The following is a 24,863-nucleotide window of genomic DNA, read 5'->3' on the forward strand; positions in this document are numbered from 1 at the left end:
CAGCTGAATAATATTCTATTGTATATATATATACCCCATCTTCTTTATCTCTTCACCCATAGACAGATACTCAGGTTGTTTCCGTATCATGACTACTGTGAAAAATGCTGCAATGAACACAGGAGGGCAGATATCTCTTCAAGATCCTGTTTTCATTTCCTTTGGATATATACCCAGAAGTGAGATTGCTAGATCATATGGTAGTTCCACTTTTAATTTTTTGAGGAACACCCATATTGCTTTCCATTGTGGCTGCACCTATTTACATTCCTACCAACAGTGCACAAGGGTTCCCTTTTCTCCATATCCTCGCCAACACTTGTTATATCTTGTCTTTTTGCTGACAGCCATTCTAAGGTGTGAGGTGATTGCATTATATTTCTTTTGGACAGCACTGCTCCATTGCCGGAAACTGCCACTCACTAAGCAATGCAATAATCTCAAAAGTATACTACTCCAGCTTTCTAGACCACAGCAAAACTCTTCAGGCCTTCCGTAGCTCACCTGTCAGTAGCCTAATAAAGAACAATAGTAAGTAAGAGACCAGTAAATAATGTTGAATGTTTAAGGGACAAATGAAAAGAAGAAGGCAAAGAATAGCCATTCTAGTGTATAACAGAGTCATAATATATAACTAAAGTCTGCGTAAAAACTAGGACTAGTCGAAACTACCCTTGAAAAATCCCTTATCTATGAAGTAGAGTAAATGTGGTTGCCTGTAAAGAGCAGGTGTATACCTCCCACCTCAAGTTCCTGACAGAATAAAACCTCACTGAATTTTACTTTTCTCTCTTTCATGAATGGGTGTTACTCAAAAGATATTGTTTCATTCTTGAATATGATGAAATATAAATTAAAAGGGAATGTTTAAAAATTTTTATATGTCAAAAATAGATCCACACAAATATAAGTCAACTGATATTTGACAAAGGACCAAAGGCTTTGGGAGCAAAGCACTAAAAGGAATGGAGAAAGGATAATCTTTTCAAGTGGGTATTCACATGTTAAAAAAAAAATAAATAAATAAATCTAGACATAGACCTTACACCTTTAACAAAAATTAACTCAAAATGGATCACAGACCTAACTGTGAAGCACAAAAATATATATATAAAACTTCTAGAAGATAACATATAATAAAATTTAGGTAACCTTGGGTCTGTGATGATTTTTTAGGTACAACACCAAAATACAATCTGAAAGAAAAAACTGGTATGTTGGAGTTGATGCTGTTAAGCCATAGATTGGGAGAAAATCTTTACAAAACACATATCTGACAGGTATACAAAGAACTGTATAAAAATCAGTAAGAAAACAACCTGATTTAAAAAAAATGGCCAAAGACCTGGACAGCTCACTAAAGAATACAGATAGATGTCAAATAAGTACATGAAAAGACAGATGCTCTATATCACTTCATTAGGGAATTGCAAATTCAAACAAAAATGAGATACTACTGCACACCTATTAAAATAGCTAAAATCCAAACACTTACAAAACCAAATGCTGGAAAGGATTTGCAGCAAAAGGAACTGTCATGTATTGATGATGGAAATGCCAAATGGTATAACTACCTTGGAAGACATTTTGGCAGTTTCTTAGAAAGCTAAACAAAGGCTTATCATACAATCCAGCAACTGCACTCCTAGTTACTTGCAAAATGAACTGAAAACTTATGTCTACATGAAAACCTGCCATAAATGTTTATAGCATTTTTACTAATAATTGCCAAAAATTGGAAGCAACCAAGCTGTCCTTCAAAAGGGGAAAGGAAAAACAACTGTGGTACATTCATGCCACGGAGTATTATTCAGCTGCATAAAGAAATGAACTATCAAGCCATGAAAAGACATGAAGGAACCTTAAATACATATTGCTAAGTGAAAGACAACAGTCTGAAAAGGCTACATATAGTACAATTTCAACCAGCTGACATTCTAGAAAATGCAAAACTATAGAGACGGTAAAAAGATAAGTGGTTGCTAAAGGTGAGGAGGGAGGGATGAAAGAGTGGAGCACAGGGCATTTTTAGGTTGGTAAAACATTCTCTATGATGCAATCATTAGATCTGTACAATATAGGGACGCCTGGCTGGCTCAGTCAGAAGAGTATGTGACTCTTGATCTTAGGGTCGTGAGTTCGAGATTACTAAAAGAATAAACAAACTTAAAAAAAAAAAAGAACTGTACAATACAAAGAGTGTACCCTAATGTAAACTATTGACTTTAGTCAATAATAATGTACCAGTATTGGTTCATCAATTGTAATGCATGTACCACACTAATGCAAGGTGTTAACAATAGGGAAAACAAGTGTCAGGAAGGAGATGTGTGGCAACTCAACTTTCTGTGCAGTTTTTCTGTAAACCTAAAACTACTTTAAAAATAAAGCCTATTAAAAAATACTTTAAAAATCTTATATGTAACTGACTTCAGAATTTTAAATAAATCAAAACAGAAAAAGGCAACAACAAAAAAATATAAAACACAAAACTTAAAACAAGTTGACTAACATGAAACTAACACATCCATGGTAAGGATAAATGTTAGTAAGATAAACTTCTCTATAAAAAGACAGTGATTTAGGGGCACCTGGCTGGCTGAGTCAGTGGAGCATGAGACTCTTGATCTTGGGGTTGTGAGTTCAAGTCCAGGTTGGGTGTAGACATTACTTAAAAATAAAATCTTAAAAAAAAAAAAAGTGATTTAGACAGGGCCAAAAAAGAAAAACCTCACAAAATTATTCAACATATTTAAAACAAAAAGGCAAAGGTATAGGCTGAACACAAAGATCAGACAAATGCAAAGAACAGGGGTGCAAAAAAGCTTCATCTTACTGAAATAAAGCAAAGAAAAAGGCAGGACACAATACATAAAACAAACGGGACTATTTTATATTGAAAAAAGTACAACTCACAATAAGATATGAAATGCATGAACATTTTTGTGTGCTGAAATATGTACAGTGGAAACTGTTGAAATCTCAGGAGAAACTGACAGAAACAAACAAGAAAATGGAAACATTAATCCATTTCTCTTAATCATCCATAGACCAAATCGTCAAAAATATAAGAAGATAATAGTAATTAAAGATGTTGCTTTAATAAGAATATACTTATCTAATAACTTACAGAGAATATTTTTCCAGAATCCACAAAATATTTATAAAAATTCAGTGTGTAGTAAGCCCCCAAAATATAAATGAACCTCTAAGCAGAAATTTTATAGGCCACATTTTCTGATGAAAATTCAATAAACATGAATCTACATAACAAAGTCTAAATTAAAAAATTCAACTATCTAGAGACTGAAATGATTTCAGTTCGTTTCTTAGGAAATGTTTTTCCTAAAATCACTATCAAAATAAGCAGGGAATTAGCTTAAATACCACACTCCCTCTTGCTCAAGAGTTAACAGGTATAAGAGCAAAGGAAGCCAAAACTTCTAGCCAAATTCTCCACTCCTCCCCTGGGGCTAAACCCTACTACCACTGACAGTTTTCAAGGCGTAGAGACAGGAGAATAATATTCCTAAATAAATGGTTTTCTTAACAAGCAGACTGAAACCATGCATCTAGCAATTTGGCCCCCTGTGAATGAAGGGCTCTTCACAGGTTAACCCACTGGAAAAGATCAAATAAGGATCTATTCCAACACTTAAGTACAAATAAGCTAGAGAGAAAATACCTTGCACTGTACTGCCTGACAGGAAGAGACCCCAGGTATTTATTTTACGGATTGTCTTACAGCAAACAAAACTGAGAAATCCACTGTCACATAAGAATTGCAAAAAATTTCAGGGGCGCCTGGGTGGCACAACGGTTAAGCATCTGCCTTCGGCTCAGGGCGTGATCCTGGCGTTGTGGGATCGAGCCCCACATCAGGCTCTTCAGCTATGAGCCTGCTTCTTCCTCTCCCACTCCCCCTGCTTGTGTTCCCTCTCTCGCTGGCTGTTTCTATCTCTGTCAAATAAATAAAAAATCTTAAAAAAAAAAAAAAAGAATTGCAAAAAATTTCAAAGGACCAATGGTTTATTAAGATTCAGTGCTATTTTATAATTCAAAATATACTTATAAAAGAACTACTAAAAATATGAATGTGCTAGATACCTCAGGAATATAAATCTTAATAAGATGTACTCAATTTCAGAGGCTTATAAACTACTACTAGAGACAATCTCTGTTTTGGGGGTTCAGAATTGCTAATTAAATGATTTGAATCTTTCTCATCCTTACTACTTTTTCATCTCTTTTATCAGTTTTTCATAGGAATGCATCAAAATTTCCAATTATGACTGTGGATCTGTCAATGCCGCTTTACAATTCCCGTGAAGTATTTTGGGACTATACTGCTAGGTGCATACAGTCATACTTATTATCTTGGTGGGCTGTGTCCCTGTTTTCATTATGTAGTTTACCAAAATATGCCTACTGATGCGTTTTTGCCTTAAATGCTACTGTTTTGACTCTTTGCAACAGGCCCATCTCCCCACCTTACCCACACCCTCCATCTCCCTTGGCCAGGTAAAGCCGAAGTCTATGGCCCATGGGAAAGAAGAAGGCAGACTGGCTGCCTGGAATGGAAAGGAAATAAAGATCTTTTGTAAAGGAAAAAGTTCTTAGTTTTGATGAAGTCCAATTGATCATTTTGTTTTCTATTATGGATCCTGCTTTCAGTGTCACAAATAAGAACTCTTGGTCCCAAAGATTTTCCACTCTGTTTTCTCCTAAAAGTTTAAAGTTTTACATTTCAGTCTCAATTCATTTTTGAATCAATTTTATACAAGATAGATGAGGTTTAGGTTGATTTTTTTGGTTTATGGATGTCCTGTTGCTCCAGCAGCATTTGTGGAAAAGGCTATCCTTCCTCCATTTCATTTGTATGTGCTTTTAATATGAAGACCCGTTCATATCTGCCTCCAATCTGGGAAATATTCTGGCATCAATATCTCTTCAAACACTGTTTCTCCGTGATTCCCTCCATTCTCTGCCTCACTAGTGGGAGGCTATCTTTCCTCCATGTCTCTTAACTCACTCATCTTGCATTCTCTGAATCTCTTTATCTCTTTGTGTTACATCCCAGGTTGAAATCACTGGTACTGTCATTCAACCCAGTCCCTCTTTAACTGTGCCCAGTCTAGAGTTTATTCCATAAACTTTTTTGTTATTTTTTTTGTTGTTACTTTAATAAATACATTTTATATTTCCAGTACTTTTGATTCTCTTCTAAATTCACCCCTTAATTCTCATCTGCTTGGTTTTCTTTCACTATTTCTTAGAAATTTACCATGAATGTCATTCCTTCATCTCTTTGATGATTTTAAACATATTTATTTGAAGTTAATTTTCAGATTGCTTTACTGTATTTTGTTGGGAGTGAATTCATCTCCTGATTATTGTCTTAGTACTCATTATACTCATTTGTTCAGGAATTTCAATTTGCAAGCTTTTCTTGAAAAGGAACAGTTTATCTCTTTCTCTCTCCCTCCCTTCCTCTCTCACCCCTCTCTGTTATTACAGTTATTGCACCATCCTCCACCCCCGTCCGAGCAGAGGCCTCCACTCTAGAACCAGGACTTACCCTGGCAGCTCAGGGTTCCCTTGGAAACACTAGGGATATCATAAAGCCAGTCATGTCGTGGCCAGGTCCCAGTAGCACTGCTATCTCTATATCCCAACCTCCCCAGAAACACAACTTTAAACAAGCCACAGACCCAGGCAGCTTTGTTCAGTTTCTTTTCGTAAGGAGGACAGTCCCACCCCAGTTCCTAGTTCCCAGTAGTGAAACTTCCGCTGGTCCCAATACAGGCATGAAGCTCCTTTGGTCTCCATACCCTCAGGCAGTGTTGCCCCCTCTTTTTTGACATCATGGCATACTTAGAAAATAACAGTATGTGTACCGGACGTGGGTCGACAGATGAGACTCTTCCCCACCCAGAAATGATAGCTGGGGGCTCTGACCACCCCACGCCCTGCTTAGCTACCCTGAAGCCTGATAATAATCAATATTTCATACCCCAGTAAACTTATTCACAACATGTTCTCTGGGAAGTACCACCCTAAAAAAATTGACTCCCCGCACACACTGCCTGTTTCCATACTTGGTTCTGTTTTGAGTCTACCAGGATGTTTATCCCGTTACTAAAGTGCAAGTATGTCAATAACATATTTCATTTATCACTGCTATATATTTGGAACAGAATATAGATTTAAAGCCTGAATTTGAAGGACCATCATAACAGAGGTCCATGCTGTTCCCTCTGTTTGAGAACACCCTCCTCTCAACCTCTCTGCACCACTTCTCTCTACTCCTTCAAGTTTCAGTTTAGATGCCGCTTAATCAAGGCCACTCTTCATGACCCCACTCTCACCCCCAACTATGGGGTCAGATGTTCTCACAGAACCTGATTTTACATGCTATTGTATTGAAATGCTATTGCCTATTTACCTTAAACAGTAAGCTCCCTGATGGCTTGATCTGCCTTTTTCATTTCTGTATGGCAAGATCTAGCACGGTGCCTCCAGTAAGTATGGATTCACTGAATATTTTAATATCACCCATAATAATAGAATAGGGAGTATAACGTAATAGAAAAGAGCTATGGCTCCGAAGCCAGAGATCCCTAGGTTTTGATGCCAGTTCTACCACTTACTGTGTGATTTAGGAAGGTTACTTAGCCTCTCTAAGCTTTAGCTTCCTCATCTGTAACATTATGTCACAATTCGACTCCTGACTCTGTTCATTACTAGCTGCATAATCCTGGGCAGTTCTGTGTGTCTCTTGGTCTCAGTGCTTGCACTAAGCAACATCTTAGTTAACTCAGACATGTATAAATTCCCTAGCATTTTGGCTCCTTTCCCTGTTTCCTTGCTTCTACTTCATGCTGAAAAAAAGGATAACACTGTAGCTCCACCTTGGGCAGAGCTGCTGACTCAACCCTTTTCTGAGCCTAGGTGGTTGAAAGGCTTGGCTGAAAAGGTTTCTATTGCCACAGGAGCAGTAAAGATTTATCTTTATATTCACAATTTATTCAGGCAAAGTGGAGGGCAATGTCAATAAGAACTTGAAGGAATAATTTTATTTGTTTTTTAAAGATTTTATTTATTTTAGGGGCACCCGGGTGGCGCAGTCGTTAAGCGTCTGCCTTCAGCTCAGGGCGTGATCCCGGCGTTATGGGATCGAGCCCCATATCAGGCTCCTCCGCTATGAGCCTGCTTCTTCCTCTCCCACTCCCTCTGCTTGTGTTCCCTCTCTCGCTGGCTGTCTCTATCTCTGTTAAATAAATAAATAAAATCTTTAAAAAAAAAAAAGATTTTATTTATTTTAGAAACAGAACAAGAGAGAGAGCATGTGAACAGGGGGAGGGGCAGAGGGAGAGATAGAATTTCAAGCAGACTCCACACTGAGCCCAGAGCCTAACGTGGGGCTCAATCTCATGACCCCGCAATCATGACCTGAACCAAAATCCAGAATCGGATCCTTAACTGACTGAGCCACCCAGGTGCCTCCCAAGAATAATTTTAAGTACAAATTTAATGCACCTCAAGAAGAAAAAAACAAAAAACAAGTGACCACAGACTGGGACCATTCTGAGAGAAGAAAAAGTCTCCATGAGAATCCATTCCAAAATGAAGGCATCCCCTACATTTTGCTGTGTCCCAAACCTTAATGCTCAAGAGAGCACAGGAAACTAGACGAGGATGGCTATCAGATAAGACATTTATGTACGGGAGAGCCAACGTGGCAAAGCACTTTAATGTTCAGGTTATGATACACAAGCAGAGAATCTACTTTCAAGTGCTACATTTTTAATGTAATTATTTAATCACGAATAGAGCTTAGAGACAGAGGAAAAAACTGTGCCACTGACTAATAATAAAGAAAACTGTAATTCAGACCAAAAGGAAATAATGCAAAAATCTTAGCATCAAAGAGACTAGGAGTCAAATCTTGATTCTGCCATCTCCACTGGTGATTTAGCAAATATCAATTCTCTGATTCTGAATTTTTTCCTCTGCAGAATAAGGATCATGATGCTTACACCTCACAGAGAGCCACGAGAATTAAACGAGAAATTTGCTACACAGAGATCAGCATTAGTGCCCAACTCATGGGAGGTGTTTGACAAATATTAGTTCCCTTCTATGGCCTTCCATGCAACATTTACCAGCAAGCACCATAAAAGGGTTTGAAAACTGCTAAAATATATTTCCTCATGTCTGGATTCACAAGCTTATCAGTCTACTTTGTAAGCAGATTCTCTGAGATAAGCCTGAGATACAAAGGCCCAAGATCTGGTGAGCAACCTGACCTGGATCCGTGTGGATGTCTGGTTCCCCAGCCAATGCCTAGAAAGACTGACTGGGCCCAGAATGCAGCAGGGTGGCCAGAAGACAGCCAGAAACTAGAGCAGCCAAAAAGAGGAAGGATTACTTGAGCTTCGGCTCCCGTCCTTCACTTGTGTACTGCCAGCAGATGAGCCCGATCAGGTCCTGCACCCTGGCGCTGGCCATTGTCACCACGGTCATTGGCAGCAGTCTGTCCTGGCTCGAGTGCAGGGGGAGGTAGACGTCAATCTTCTTGGTTGCTGTTGTGCCTACATGACCCTGTGGGCAGAACACATGCATGAGAGTAAAGCACAGTCATGCTCACGCAGACCTCACTGAGCCACAATGACGACTCACCAGCCATTTCTCATTCTTTTGGCACAGACCTCCTTACGAGCCTGAAACGGCCCCAGAATGGAAACACTGTCTAGTTTTAAGGGGTTTTTTTTCTCCCCTTTAATTTTCATTTTCTAATGGTCTAATAGATTCAGCTCTACCTGCAGTAAGGTAAATGAGCACTACAATCAAAATAAATTAAGAGTGGTGAGCAGACCTGATGTTTGGTGTCAGGAGATGTGCTTTGTTACTTATTAGGTATGGGCTTGGACAAGTCACCATTAGACCCTGACGTCAGCTGCTCCCCTGAAAATTGCCACATCAGTCCTTGAGATTTTGTGATAAGCTGCAGGGGAAGCTGCCATACTCCGTGAGGAAGCATTTAGGCCTACAGCACTGGAACCAAGGGCTTGCTTTCTCAGAGCCTATGGGGGCTAATCCCCTTATGCAGTACACCTGTTTATTTCAGTCATCTGCAGTCAAGTCATCTGCACCAAGGGTCCCTGGTCTTCCATTATTGTTCCCAACTACAATACCCACACTGCTCTATACATCCTCAATCCCTCCCACACACTCACCCCTTCTCTCTCTTGAAACTTCCACTCCCCTCTGACGCTCCTGCACTAATTTGCAAACTTCCATAAATCACTTCTTTTTAAAAAAGACTCCTTCTACCTCTTTGTCTTCATTGAAACTTGCTGTTCATCATTGAGGATACTGCTTCCTCTGCTGTCCAGAAGACTGTTCTGCATTTTTCTTTTTTAAACCCCAAGCCCTCAAGGCCAGGATGTTGAATAGGTATTCTTGTCCCCACTACTTCCAACTATTATTTCTCCTTTCTTGCAAATATCCCTGTTCCTTTGAGACCCAAGCCCTGCAACTATTATCCTCTCCCCCTATTTTTTTTGTTTGTTATCCACCATCCTTCCAGTCATGTTTCTCCCTAAGAAGTCTTCTTTCCACCCCAACACCTATCATCATTCTTGGCAATTCCATCTGAAGGAAAATACATGTCATACCCAAGTGTCTCAATCCCCAGACCATTCATCCCATGTCTTTGCTTTGCTTTTTTAAAAAAAGATTTTATTTATTTATTTGACACAGGGAGAGAGAGAGAGAGCACAAGCAGGGGAAGCAGCAGAGGGAGAGGGAGAAGCAGGCTCCCAGCAGAACAGGGAGCCTGATGCAGGGCTCAGTCCCAGGACTGTGGGATCATGACCTGAGCAGAAGGCAGACACTTAACCAACGGATACACCCAGGTGCCCATCTCATGTCTTTTCATCCACTCCACCTTCAATCACTTATTTCAGTGGGTACACCAGCGATCTGTGCCAACTCCAAAATCTCAAATTAGAACATCTATTTACTGACTATACTTTTACTTTCATCTCACTTGTTCAAGTAGTCCCCCAAATTCTTAAACCCACAATTTACTGACTCACCACTATAAATGCTACCCTTATTTCCCAACATCACCCTCCATATTATATGATCAACCATTGTAATCATTCCTTTGTAAATACAATTTTAATACTCTCTTCCTCCATGGGACTCAACTGGCAGAATGCTAACCTCGGATAAACCCAACCGTCTGCACTCCCCAACTAAACATTGCTGGAGAAAAATCATGTAACTGCACAGATTGATTTGACTTTATATTTATGATTTTAAACCTCAAACACTCAACATTATATAGCATGCTTATTACATCTCCTGATCCAATCTGCACCCCATGCAAGACCACCACTGCATACTTTTGCTTCTCTCTTCAAACTTCTCATGAGCCTGCCTTGACCTCAGCTCCTATCCTTTGCTTATGTACTGCCAACAGATGAGAAATATTCTCATTCTTCATTAGGAAAAGAAGACCTTTCAGAAAGAAATTCTCTTATCCTCCGATAATCAGATTCACAAACTTACCTGGATTTAACCACATACAGCCACTATACTGGAGTGTCATTCATCTCATTAAAGGTTAATCTCTCTACTTGTGTTCCAGGTCCCTTTGGCTCTACTTTCACAAGGTCTTTAGTCCTTCACTTACTCTACCCTTATCAACCTCTTCCTTTCTTGGCTTCCATGACATACACTCTTGTTTTTTTTCCCAATCCTCTCTGGTCTCTCATTCTCAGTCTCCTGTGCAGATTTCTTCACTTCTACAGTCTCTGTTTGTTAGTATTCCTTGGCCTCTAGATTGGGCTCTCTTTTGTCTTTCTGTATATTTCCTCCCTAGGTGATCTCACAGTCCCAAAGCTATAATACAATCTATACCCTACTGACACCCAAATCTTATCTCTATCTCAAACTTCTCCCTGGAATCCCAAATTCATACATCAAACTGTCTATACAATAGGCAGACAAATTAAACAAGTTCAAATCAGAACTTTTCACTATTCCTCACTCCATCCCTCCCAAATAATAACACTTCCCCTCATTTCAGTAAATGTTACCACTACTAACCCAGCTGCTTAAATCAGTAGTCTTGATTCTTCTTTCTTTCTCCTGCCTTCTACCTACTCCCTTAGTAAGTTCTAGTGTCTACTGCAAACATATATTTCAATAGAGAAAAAACAGTCTTTTCAGCAAATGGGACAACTGGATAGGCACACGCAAAAGAATGAATTTAGACCCCCTACCTCACATCATATACAAATACTAACTCAAAATGGATCAAAGACCTAAGTTTAAGGCTAAAACTATAAAACTTTTAGAAGGAAATGTAGGTGTAACTTCTTTATGACCTTTGATTAGGCAATGATTTCTTTTTTTTTTTTTTAAAGATTTTTTATTTTATTTATTCGACAGAGAGAGAGACAGCCAGCGAGAGAGGGAACACAAGCAGGGGGAGTGGGAGAGGAAGAAGCAAGCTCATAGCGGAAGAGCCTGATGTGGGGCTCGATCCCAGATCGCTGGGATCACGCCCTGAGCTGAAGGCAGACGCTTAACCGCTGTGCCACCCAGGCGCCCCTAGGCAATGATTTCTTTAACATGACACCAAAAGAAGCAACAAATGAAATAAAATGGACTTTAAAAAATTTGAAAACTTTTGTGCCTCAAAGGACACTATCAAGAAAGTGAAAAGACAAACCACAGAATGGGAGAAAATATTTGCCAATCACAAATCTGACAAAAATTTAGTACCCAGAATATAGAAAACATTCTTATGACTCAACAATAAAAAGACAAACAATCCAATTCTTAAAGATTTATTTATTTGAGAGAGAGAGAGAAGAGAACAGGGGAGGGGTAAAGGGAGAGGGAGAGAGAGAATCCCATGCAGACTCCCCGCTGAGCATGGAGCCTGATGAGGAGCTCAGTCTCACGACCCTGAGAGCATGACCTGAGCCAAAATGAAGAGTCAGGCACTTAACTTACTGAGCACCCAGGCGGCCCCTCCAATCTTTAAAAGGTCAAAGAAATTGAATAGACATTTCCCCAAAGAAAATATACAAATGGCCAATAAACAGACAGAAAAATGTTCAACATCATTATTCATTAAAGAAATGCAAATCCAGGGGTGCCTGGGTGGCTCAGCCGTTAAGTGTCTGCCTTCGGCTCAGGTCATGATCCCAGTGTTCTGGGATTGAGTCCCCGCATTGGGCTCCCTGCTCAGCAGGAAGCCTGCTTCTCCCTCTCCCACTCCCCCTGCTTGTGTTCCCTCTCTTGCTGCTTCTCTCTCCGTCAAATAAATAAAATCTCAAAAAAAAAATGCAAATCCAAATCACAATGAGATATCACTTCACACTCACTAGGATGGTATTAATTTTTTTTAATAGTAGAAATAAGACAGATTAGCAAGGATATGGAGATGTTGGAACTCTCATACATTGTTGGTGGAGATGTAAAATGATGCAGCCATTATGGAAAAACAGTTTGTCAGTTTCTCAAAACTTAAACATACAGTTACCATATGACTCAGCAATTCCATTCCAGGTGTACTCAAAGAAACTGAAAATATATGTTCACATAAAAATGTGTACATAAGTGTACACAGCATTATTCATAATGACCAAAGAAAGGAAACAATCCAGATGTCCATCAACTGATGAACAGACAGAAAAATGTCTACAATGGAATATTACTCAGCCTTAAAAAGGAATGAAGTACTGACATGCTACAACACAGATGGAGCTTGAAAATATTACGCTAAGAGGAAGAAGCCATTTCATAAAAGTGAACCCAGTTATATGAAATGTCCAGAACAGACAAATCTATAGAAACAAAAAGATTAGAGGTTGCCAGGATATGGGGTAGGGGGGACAGGGAATTGAGAAATACGAAGTTTCTTTTTGGGGTGATGGAATTGTTCTGGAGTCAAATAGTGGTGATAGCTATATAACATTGTGAATATACTGAAAACCATGAAAATTATACACTTTAAGATCATTAAAATAGTAAATTCTATGTAATGTGAGTTTTCACTCAATTTTTAAAAATGAAAAGTATGTGTTTCAAAACCATCCCATTTATCTGCATCTCCACTGCCACCAAAATACCATAAGGTTTCACCTGGACTGTTTCTAAAAGATTCCTGACCTCCTATACTCTTGCCTATTTCAATTTGTTCTTGACATACAAGCTAGATTATTTTAAACTCAAATTTGATATTACACCTCTGCTTAAATTCCTTCAATGAGTGGTTCCCATGATAGTTTGAATAAAATCCAAATTTCCTACAGTGTCCAACAAACCACTGCATGATCTGACCCCTGCCTAACTCTCCAACATCATTTACTGCTGCTCCCTGGCCTCCTTTTCATAGTTCATCTCTGCTGGCCTCCTAGAAGTGCCCTGAAAGTATGAGTATGTGCGTGTTTGTGTGTACCTGTTTCTCCCACTTTCAAGACCACAGCAAGTGCTATTCACTATACCTAGAAGGCTCTTTCTCATGATCTTTGTATCCTCTATAGTATGGCTCTGGGCAGGTTACTTAATCTCTCTGTTCTTCCACTGCCTCATATGTAAAATGATAATGACAGGACCTACCTATCAGTGAACTCTTGTGAGGATTATTATTAGTTATTAATATTGTTGTTACAATTGAAGGCTCAGCTCATATGACACCTCCTCAGAGAAGCCTTCACTGATAATCCTGTAGAAAGAAGCCCCTTCTGTAGTTACTCTCTTACACATAACCTGTTCATCTCCTTCATAGAACTTAACAATTTGATATTATGTATTTATATAAGTACACCTTCAGTGTATGCCTTCCTCACCGGCCTCTGACCTTCCACGACAGCAGCCATAATAATGCCTGCTTTGTTTACTTCTCTACACACAATGGCTAGCACTGTGCCTGGTGCACAGACAACTCTCCAAAAAAATCTGAACTACAGAATGAATGCATGGGTGACTCAAAATGCCTACCAGGACACCATGGCAATAACTCAATCAATGTTAGTTTCCTCTGGGTCTGTTTCCTGGTAGTGGATGGAGATGGAGGTACCTGAGCAATCAAGGGTTTCCATCTTTAACACTTTAACTCTAGGATGAAAAAAAAAAAAAAAGGTCAGAACTAGGGTAAGGAAATACACAAAATCAGCTTTTTAAACTATTAGGGAAATTTCACTTCTCATATGACCCAGAATCTAATATAGATTCACTGACTTTTTTTTAGTCTTGCCTCTGCCATAAAACAAATAATAAAAAACTAATTCTCTTATAATAATGCTCTTTCTCTCTCTCTCTCACTCATGCATGCACACAGATACACGCACACACAACCATGCCTGTTTTTCAGCTGGGAAATAGTAATTCCAATAGCTAGCTAAGTTGCCTATAAATAGCAAGTGTTTTGACCGTGTCAGGCAGTCAAAGGGTTAAAATTAAAACAATAGCAAGCTTTCTGAAGTGGGTTTATGCACCACTAGCTTCTCAACCTCCTTTTCAGACCCAGCCCAATCTGGGTTATCCCTCCTTTTCCTTCTGAGGAACTGGAGCTGAGGGGCTATAGGAATCACAGTGAGAAATGTGAATGTGTTTCACAAACTGTAAAGTGCCTTAGAAATGAAGAGCAATGTGCCAGAAAGAGCCTAAGTTTTCAAAAGGCAGTCCTATTTCTATTACTCAGGCCGATTACACAGTCACATGAGGACGAAGATGGATGCTATAAGGAGCCCTAATAATAATATTTATTATTATAACAAGAGCTAGCATTTGTTTAGAGCTAACTGTTAAATAAGCTCTGGTAAATGTTTGTGTAAATTACCTCATTTAATTCTTACAATCACTATAAGAGGCAGAACTCTATCATTACTCTAATATTATAGATGAGAAAACTAAGGCTTTAATAAGGCTATAGTCATCTGCTCAAGCTCCCACAACCAAGGTGGAAGAGCAGAGCTCAAACTCATGTCTCACCCCAAAGCCCCTGCTTTAAACAACGATTGACTTCTTTCCCTAAAGTTCTTCTAAGTGTAATCAATCTCTACTCTCCAAGACCTGAATCCCTCCCTCCCACCCTGACCTTCTCACAAACACATCAAAAGCACTGCCTAAAGCAGTCTCCTCCAAAAGGAGTGAATTCTAAGGAATTACCCAAGGAGAAGTGTAAGGGGACCAAGACACTAGAGAACTTTGCCACTGTCAGCTGACTGCAAGGCAGATAGTTACATGGTGCTCCTATGAATCCCTTTATCCTCTTTATTGAAATAGCAAGTGTGGGGAAATAGCAAGTGTGGGAAACTATGAGAATAAATATGGTAGATACTTATTAAATGAATGAAGCACTTTATCTTTTTAATCTTCTAATTCCATCTTGAGGCACTGATGACCAGGAAAAAGTGCCCTGGACAAACCTGAAATTATGTATTTTTTAATAAGGAACCTCTTCTGAAAAAACTCAAGGTGGTGGCAGTCAGCTCTACCTAATAGTCCCCGTGCTGCAATATTTAGAGGGAATCATCTAAAACATAAAACAATCCATCAACATAATAGAAAGTAATTAACTTATATAAAAAAAAAGGTGACCAAAGGATTAAAAGTATTCATCACACATCAAGGCAAGCAATATTCCAAAGACCTAACATCTAACTATTAAAAAGCAACTAGCAATAAACAAAGATCATATCATACAGTTTCACTGCATGGCAATTTATGTGTTCCACAATATGGAACTGGAGAAACAGGCATAATTAGAGCACAAAGAAGTGGTCAACACAGAGATAGAAAAAATGGGTTAGCACCATCTTTCTCAGCCACTCATGCATGCAATGAATACCCACTGAAACACCATGATGGACTCTGAAGACAAAATCAAGTGAGACTCAATGCAGATAGACCCTCATCAAACTCACACTCTGCTGAAGGGTCTACATTGCACTGTGTGATAAAAGCTTTAAGAGGAGAAAGTACAGGCTGTCATGAGAGCTCAGAAGCAACCCAGACTAAAAGGGGTTGGCAAAGGCCTACATTAAAAACAACAACAAACCCTTCCATTCAACAGGACCATTAACCTAAGGAAAGGATGCTTATTGTATCTGAAAATATACCATACCAATACACAAAAAAATGAACAGGAGTTCTCTCTGAGACATAGGATTGTGAGTGATTTTTATTTTCTACTTTATATTTTTCTGCATTTTCTATGATGAGCATGTATTACCTTTACAATCAGAAACAAAATAGTAAACCTTATAATTATAAACAAAAAAGGATACAGAAAGAACCACAACACAGGGCTTAAGAGGTATAGGTAAAACAAAGGGAGGATCAGTTTTGAAAATGGAGCTTATATTAAGTCATCTGGCAAAATTCATTAAGAACACACTCTGTGCCAGGTGCTGCGACAGCCTGTTGGAAAAAATAAGCTGAAAATACAACTCAGACACCTTCCTAAGGCAGGCTAAATAATTTTTATTTTAAAAAAATAATAAAAACTAAGAAACCTACAATGAGCTGACAAATTTGGAGCTGAACAACGCTCTCCAGAGCAGCCTCTAAATCAAGGAATGCCCCCAATTCGGATTTCAGAACAAAAAGAAAAGTACTCCCTGCAGCAAAACGATTCCTCAACACAAATGCAATTCATGAAGACCAACCAGACCAGAATTATGTCCCATGGCCTCTGCAAGGCTTGATGGCTCTGCAAATGCGGGCCAGAGTCTCAAGCTCAGCTTGTCCAAGGCCTATTTTCTTCAGCTTGTCTCTTATTCCATGTTCCATCTCAGGGCTTTCCTCACCCACTCTGTCACTCAGGCTAGGGACCTTACTTAACTCCTCTTTCTGTCTCATCAGCCTGCAACCGCCTCTGAAGTGTCTCTCAAATCCTTCTCCCTCCCATCCTCAGCAGCATGGCCTTAGTTCAAGCTTCATCAGGCCTCAGTGAGACTACTGCATGTAGCAGTCGCTCAACTGTCTCCCTGTCTCTAAAATCTCTTCTCTCCTCCAAACTGTTATCTCCCCCTGGCAATCAATGTGGTTTGACTCAAATCATTGACCAGGCCAGTCACCAACTCGGAGAGAAGTATGTGATATCTCTCCCCAGTGTCAGCATGCCTGTTTCTTAGCAGGGCATTCAATACCCATCACATTCTGGTCCCAGCGTGTCATCACTAGAGCAGACCAAACAGTAGTTAAGAGCACAAAACTTGGGGTCAGCCAGATCCGGTTTGAATCCTAGCTCTGCCATTTCCTTAGCCTCTAGACTTTAGACATTAGGCAAGTAGCTACACCTCTCAGAACCTCTACTTCCTTACTTGGAAAAGCAAGTAAGATGTATATAAAATGCCTGGCACATAGTCACTGAGCAAGAAACGTACCCGCTCCTTCTTCTATCAATTTCAAATGTCTTCTCTTCCAAGAACACAGAAGTCCAGATTCCCTGTGCGTTGCTCCTTAGAAGTTTAACTTGCACAGCCTTATGGTTTTACTTCTTTTCTAACTACCCTCACCACCTCCTTCCCACCTTCTCATGCAAGTGTAAGTTATACAAAGGGAAAAACTGTGCCTCACTCATTTTGCATTCTCCTAGGGCCAGGAATGTAGGAGGGTATGGCATTAGCGTACTGAAGAACTCCTCAGAGTATCTTTCATAATGGACCTACCAGACCTAAAGACCTACCACTTCTCTCCTGCCCCAGGTAAACTGGCTATACCTCTTCTACTTCCCAGGTCCTGTTCTTTAGGAATCCCCTTTCTTCTCTAAAATATACTCAGCACCTAATAACAGGCCTGACATGTAGTAGTTGCTTACACATACTGATGGAATAAATGATTATTCTTTCAACACAAGATTTTAAATACTTGCACATTAAAGCACACAGAGGTACTATCAACCTATTCCCCCACTGTTAAATACGGACACTGTTTCTAATATTTCACTATTATAAATAACATTCCCATAAACATTCTCTTACATATATGTTTGTGCACATATTCCTCAGAGTAGATCACTGGGTCAAAAAGTATGAATGTTTTGGGGCTTGTGATATATACTGATCAGTCTTTTGAAAACCATCTTTATGGTAATCATGAAATGGCAATATTATGAACCACAGATCATCCAATTAATAAGCAGTTCATAAAATGTAAAAGCTTAAAAATTTAAAATAACTTCAGTATACAGAATGTGAATTGATACAGAATTGAAATATATAGAATTTGAAGACAGGATGAATTAAAACATTACATCTATAACCAGGTTTTTCCTATCTGATCTCAATAACTGAAATAGCATACAATTTGCTGCCTATCACATTAATTTCAAAATTATGCACCTAATAGTTTCCAAAATAGGGAAAGCAAGAAGAACAGATAGTATTCAGTTCAAAATAATCTTGAACTAAGAAACATCCATATAAAGTGAATTAGCTGGGGCACCTGGTGGCTCAGTCAGTTGAGCATCTGATTCTGGATCTCAACTCAGGTCATGACCTCAGGGTCATGAGATCGAGCCCCAATGTCAGGCTCTGTGCTCAGTGTGGAGTCTGCTTGAGATTCTTCCTCTTTCTCTGCCCCTCCCCGCTGCTCCTGCTCTCTCTCTCTCTCAATAAATAAATAAATAAATAAATAAATAAATAAATAAAATCTTAAAAAAAATAAAGTGAGTTAGTTGAATTAAGTCTCAAGGACAGAAGGTTCAGTTAGCAGCACTACTTAACATCAAGGTTTGTCAATAATAAATTGAATATCAGATCTCAAAACTGTTGCTAAGTGTTCAATTTCTCTATCAAGGGAAAGAAACAGAAAGGATAGACAGCTTTGCTTCTGCAATTAAAGAGACAAAAAGCAGGCAACATTATTCCATTAGTCACAACTGCACAAGCAGATCATTATATGCAATTTTAATGCAGAAATAAATATATCAGTGTATGCAGACAATGTAATGATGCAAATTGATAAAAGGGTTATTTGTAGCCTTCAAAAGTTAAAACTCTCTTAAAGGAATGGCTGCAGTCCCATTTCACCAGTATCTTCCTCCTCAACTCCTGCGCAAGGACCAAAGGATGCTATATTCTACCAATTTATGGCCTAGTCTTTATTTTATTATTTTACTATTATTATTATTTTTAAAGTAGGCTCCATGCGCAGTGTGGAGCTATAGCCTAGTCTTTAAAAATATGGTACCCACACTTGGTACAAAGGTCATTTGTAATCATTACTCTGATGATGATTAAGGGACTTTGTTTGTTTAGAGTAATGATTTTGAACAAAATCTGCCTATGGTCTAAGCCAGGTTTAACTGGCTATGAGAAATAAAGAAGGTCTACATGGGGAGGGGGAAAAAAACACCCAAACACCAGACAGTAGCATTTTACTATCAATAAAATGCTGGCTTTATGGGCTCAGAGAAAGAACTCACTTTTTCACATTCAAAATGATAGCACTGAACTTATGAATAGATTTTGTATAAAATTCTATGACAAATCCATTCAGAGCTAGGGGCTTGGCTTTGTAGTGCTATCTTAACCCTCAATAAATCTGGAACGTTTAAAGGCTATTAAATTAACATTTCCCTGATCTGGCACCTGTAGTCAAGTTAATTTGTCAAAAACATTTCTACAGTTTGTCACTGGACACTGTATTTTCTGACAAGTTAAGTTTAAAATAAAATTGACAAAATCTCATTAATTTCCTCTGAATCACCAACCTTGGTTCCATTAAGCTTTTATTATTAAGAACGTCAACTGTCACTCTTTCTTTAACAAGGTCAAGTTCTGATGTGGGTACTTTCAAGATCCTTATTATATTAATAGGAGCCAGTAAAGCAGTGCAGTGTGGTGGTTAAAAGCATTAAGTTGTGTAGTCAGAAAGACCTGGGTTCAATTCTCAGCAATGCCATTTACTGTGTGTCCTTGGACAATTTTATTTAACCTCTCTGAGTCACTATTTCCACACAGAAATAGATTGTAAAAGTACCTTCTCATGGAGCTGTTGAAAGGATTCAATGATACTATGCATATTAAAAGTACTTATCACTGTGTNGAGCTGCCGGGTCTCCTTTCTCCCCCCACCACCCCACCCCCTCCCACATTTGGGTTTCCCCCCCCCCCCCCCCCGCTTTTACATTCACAGACTTAAACACACACACACACACACACACACCCCTTTAGTGCCACTCATAGACTTTTAAAATGGCAAGGAATTTTAATTCTCGCCCCCTCTAAAACATTTTCACCAAACACCAGACAGTAGCATTTTCACCAAATGGCTGTCCTGCAACCTCTCCTGAACACCTTTACTGAGGACATCCCTGCCACCTTCAGAGGCGGACCCTCTGCTTCAGTCTCTAGGCAAACAGTTTTGATGGCTGAAACACGTTTCCGTCTACTGAGGTTCACTCAGCAGACTCTACCCACCGATCTTAGTTCTAGCCCTCAGGACATTGAAACTAATCTACCTCCACTTCTACAGACACCCTTCATATATCTGAGCGCCTCAAACAAAATAACTTTGCTACTAAGTACCACAGAATGAGCCAGACTATAACTATAATTCTTTCAAGAGTATAACACAGCACAGAAAATATCACTTCCATTGGTTTTTCTTAGGCTAGTGATTTTCATAATTTTTCTTTCAACAGCATCTATGGTAAATGTAAATCTATAGTCCTGGACCCAAAACAGGAAAGGGGGTTGCTGCTCTCAGGAAAGGTTTTGTCTATTAAAAATAAATCCTCCATATTCTGATGCGCTGACAGAGTCTTCTTCCACTTTTGAAAAAAATAAAATGCCTACAGCTCTTGGTTTAAACAATCTGTTATCAAGTGAAATTTGAGTAATAGCCTTGGATAATTCTTTTGTTTCAAGATATCAACTTGTTCAAATACAGGTCGGGGAAGGGGGGGACGATGAAGGTAAAAAATGAAAGCCTACCCATAAACTGCATCAGGAATAACAACCACTTTCTCAAAGCCTTAAATTCAGAAAGCAGTTCCTGATACTGTCGGTTTTTTACCATCATGGGTTATATTTGCTCGGTAACTCTTTGCAGAGTATACAGAACTGGTCTGGACCGTGGCCCTGCCAGCCCTGAGCTGTGCAACCTTGGGCAAGCCCATAACCTTTCTGAAAGTCAATTTCCTTAGCCATAAAACAGAAATGAGAATGGCAGGGTGTATAAAGTAAAAATAAAGCATGTTAAAAACACGCTGTGAATGGCAAACTGTTATACAGATGTCAGTTATTCCTCATTATTGTTACCCACATTGTTAATCAGACCAGGCAGATCTTTAGATAAATGGTTCCTTCAAATAAACATAAAATTGAGAAGCAGAGGCAATAGGGAAAGGTCTCTATCTCGGTCATTAAGAGAGAGAAGCCCAGCCAAGGAAACAGTCAAAAAAACTAAGAGGCAGCCCACGGAATGGGAGAATATATTTGCAAATGATGCTACAGATAAAAGACTGGTATCCAAGATCTACAAAGAACTTCTCAAACTCAATATGCAAGAAACAAAGGAACAAATCATAAAATGGGGAGAAGATATGAACAGACACTTTTCCAATGATGGCATACAAATGGCTAACAGACACATGAAAAAATGTTCAAAATCATTAGCCATCAGGGAAATTCAAATCAAAACCACACTAAGATACCACCTTACGCCAGTTAGAATGGCAAAAATAGACAAGGCAAGAAACAACAATTGTTGGAGAGGATGTGGAGAAAGGGGATCCCTCCTACATTGTTGGTGGGAATGCAAGTTGGTACAGCCACTCTGGAAAACAGTGTGGAGGTCCCTTAAAAAGTTAAAAATTGAACTACCCTATGACCCAGCCATTGCACTACTGGGTGTTTACCCCAAAGATACAGACGTAGTAAAGAGAAGGGCCATATGCACCCCAATGTTCATAGCTGCATTGTCCACAATAGCCAAATCATGGAAGGAGCCGAGATGCCCTTCAACAGATGACTGGATTAAGAAGCTGTGGTCCATATATACAATGGAATATTACTCAGCTATCAGAAAGAACGAATTCTCAACATTTGCTGCAACATGGACGGCACTGGAGGAGATAATGCTAAGTGAAATAAGTCAAGCAGAGAAAGACAATTATCATATGATTTCTCTCATCTATGGAACATAAGAACTAGGAAGATTGGTAGGGGAAGAAAGGGATAAAGAAAGGGGGGTAATCAGAAGGGGGAAGGAAGCATGAGAGACTATGGACTCTGAGAAACAAACTGAGGGCTTCAGAGGGGAGGGGGTGGGGAATGGGATAGACTGGTGATGGGTAGTAAGGAGGGCACGTATTGGATGGTGCACTGGGTGTTATACGCAACTAATGAATCGTCGAACTTTACATCAGAAACCAGGGATGTACTGTATGGTGACTAACATAATATAATAAAAAAAACACTGAAAAAAAAAAAAAAGAGAGAGAAGCCATCGCATCCTCTTCTTATCCAGCCTGGGGTTGGTTACAGCACATATCAGAGGGTGCTCTCACATAAGTACAATCCAACCATCTTAAAGCATAATGGAATGTAAAGTGTCCATTTTGAATTTTCATAGCCATTGTGGGATTCTTTAGATCATTAATGTTACACAGCACTTTGCATTTAATTATACAAACAATGGCTTCTATAATGATGATAATATCAGGGAAAAGTAATTTGCATGAACTAAGCCCCATCACCTAGGGTAAGTATAGGGACCTCTTCATTATTAAATCATTTATATAATAAAATCAATATGCTTTAAAAGTAAAAATAGGTTTTTTAAAACCATAAAGAAGAGTTACATGTTTTAAACTCTATCAATTACCATAATATAATGAGTCTTTTTAAGATTTAATATCAACTTTTAAAATTAAAACTCAATGGAGAATGCATACTTGGCTCCATTACTAGATGATGTATCTCTAGAAAAGGTTACAGTACAGCTATTATCATTCTCCTAAATTATATGGAAAAGTTGGTACAACCCTCCACTACCCCCAAGGACAATTTGATTCCAGAGATAGTGAAGTATTTTGAGAATATAAAATTGTATAAATATTGAAGGAAATAATTCAGGTGCATATATCATATTCATTTCTTGCAGGGCTTCAGTTGATTAAATATTACAAATTTTTAAATGTCAATATACACCTTAAAAATTTTATTCTGTGTCCTTAATTCTGAACAGTTTTTAAAAACTCACAAATTTCTACACAGTAGTATATTCATGACTAAGTATTTTATCACTTTAAGATTCAATATTTCTTAATGATACAATTCAAAAATTTTACTGAATCATTATTTAGTAAGTCATAAAAACCTCTTAAAATTAATTTTTCATGCACATCTAGCTTATCCAAAGTTAGAATTTAATTAGATGGCCTTGCCACAAATGGGCTTACTACTTTATTTGCTCAATCAGTATATGTCTCTTCAGTAATTATAATTAATTCAAATCCCTGATGCACCTCCTACCAAACAATGTAAAAACATCAGATAAAATGGAAATAAATAGCTTTACATTTCTCCAATTACAACACTCACTTTCATCCTCAAAATGCGCATGTGAAATAACTGGGATAGGTGTTATTCTGTATAGGAAAAGGCCACAAAAAGAACCTATACCTCTGGTGACAGAGAAAGATGCTTGTCTGCAGCAGAAAATGTATTATGTTTTTGACATTATGAAAACGATACAATAGCAAAGAGCCATTTGAGAAAGTTTGGTTTTAATAGTTTGCAAATACATGTTGAAATACAAATAGCAAGAAAAAGAAGAGCTAAATTATTATTTATCTAGAACAACACTTCCTGTGGGAAAGAATCACTCCTAACTATATACAAAATTTACAACTGAGAAGCAGCCCAAAAAGTCTATCTGGCCTTTATCCCACATGTCTCTCAGATACAATGAAAGGAAAAGTGGTGGCAGAAAAAGTACTTATTTATTCATTTATTCATTCATTCATTTTTGGAGAGAGGCAGGGAGACAGAGACAGAGAGAGTGCAAGCAGGGGGAGGGACAGAGGAGGGAGAATCTTAGGCAGGTTCCATGCTGAGTGCAGAGCCCCATGTGGGGCTCAAACTCATGATCCTGAGATCATGACTTGAGCCAAAATCAAGAGCTGGATGCGTTTTAACCGACTGAGCCACCCAGGCACCCCCAGAAAACTTTATTTTTAAAACTAAGAGGACAACAGGATCTACTGGGTAAAACTGTCAGCACTGAATAGTATAAAAAATAAAAAGAATGAACCATGAGAGTCTACGGACTCTGGGAAACAAACTGAGGGCTTCAGAGGGGAGGGGGGTGGGGGACTGGGATAGGACGGTGATGGGTATTAAGGAGGGCACGGGTATTAAGGAGGGCACGTATTGCATGGTGCACTGGGTGTTATACGCAAATTGAATCATGGAACATTACATCAAAAACTAAGGATGTACTGTATGGTGACTAACATAACATAATAAAAAATTATTATTGGAAAAAAAAAAAGCTCTCCACGAGTCACACTGCTCACAATTAGGTAATCAGCCTAAATACGAAGGAAAGCTAGCCAGCTACAGAGCAGACAGCTTTACTGGGAGTTGGGACTAGGCATGAAGACCCCATTCCTCTGAACGCAGCCCCTTGTGCTCGCACCATAGTGCTCTCTGCAAAGGGGAGGTCACAAGTGCTGCCTGCCATTTGCTGGACACCTACCAGGGTCCAAGTACTTTTCATACATGGTCTCATTTAATGCCCAATAGTCCTATAAGGGTTGCTCACTTCCTTTTAAAGCTGAAGAATGAGAGATTCATGAAGTAAGCTGCTGTGAA

General features: G+C 38.9%; 1 protein-coding gene across 14 annotated transcripts in view; it reads right to left on the reverse strand.

Annotated features, from left to right (window-relative positions):
• Positions 1 to 24,863, reverse strand: part of MAPKAP1 (MAPK associated protein 1) — a 240,187-nt gene that overhangs the window by 121,419 nt on the left and 93,905 nt on the right. For 12 of the 14 annotated variants that reach the window (XM_034664521.1, XM_034664520.1, XM_019796487.2 and 9 more), the window contains one exon: positions 8,432 to 8,604. In XM_034664521.1, coding sequence (XP_034520412.1) covers positions 8,432 to 8,526 — 95 coding nt within the window. In that variant the 5' untranslated portion in view covers positions 8,527 to 8,604. Of the gene's footprint in view, positions 1 to 8,431; positions 8,605 to 14,028; positions 14,146 to 24,863 lie in introns of those variants that run through there. The other 2 variants (XM_019796486.2, XR_004626585.1) reach the window with 2 other exon arrangements.

The sequence above is a fragment of the Ailuropoda melanoleuca genome, chromosome 7, assembly GCF_002007445.2.
Source record: "Ailuropoda melanoleuca isolate Jingjing chromosome 7, ASM200744v2, whole genome shotgun sequence".
In the NCBI taxonomy this organism is placed as follows: Eukaryota; Metazoa; Chordata; class Mammalia; order Carnivora; family Ursidae; genus Ailuropoda; species Ailuropoda melanoleuca.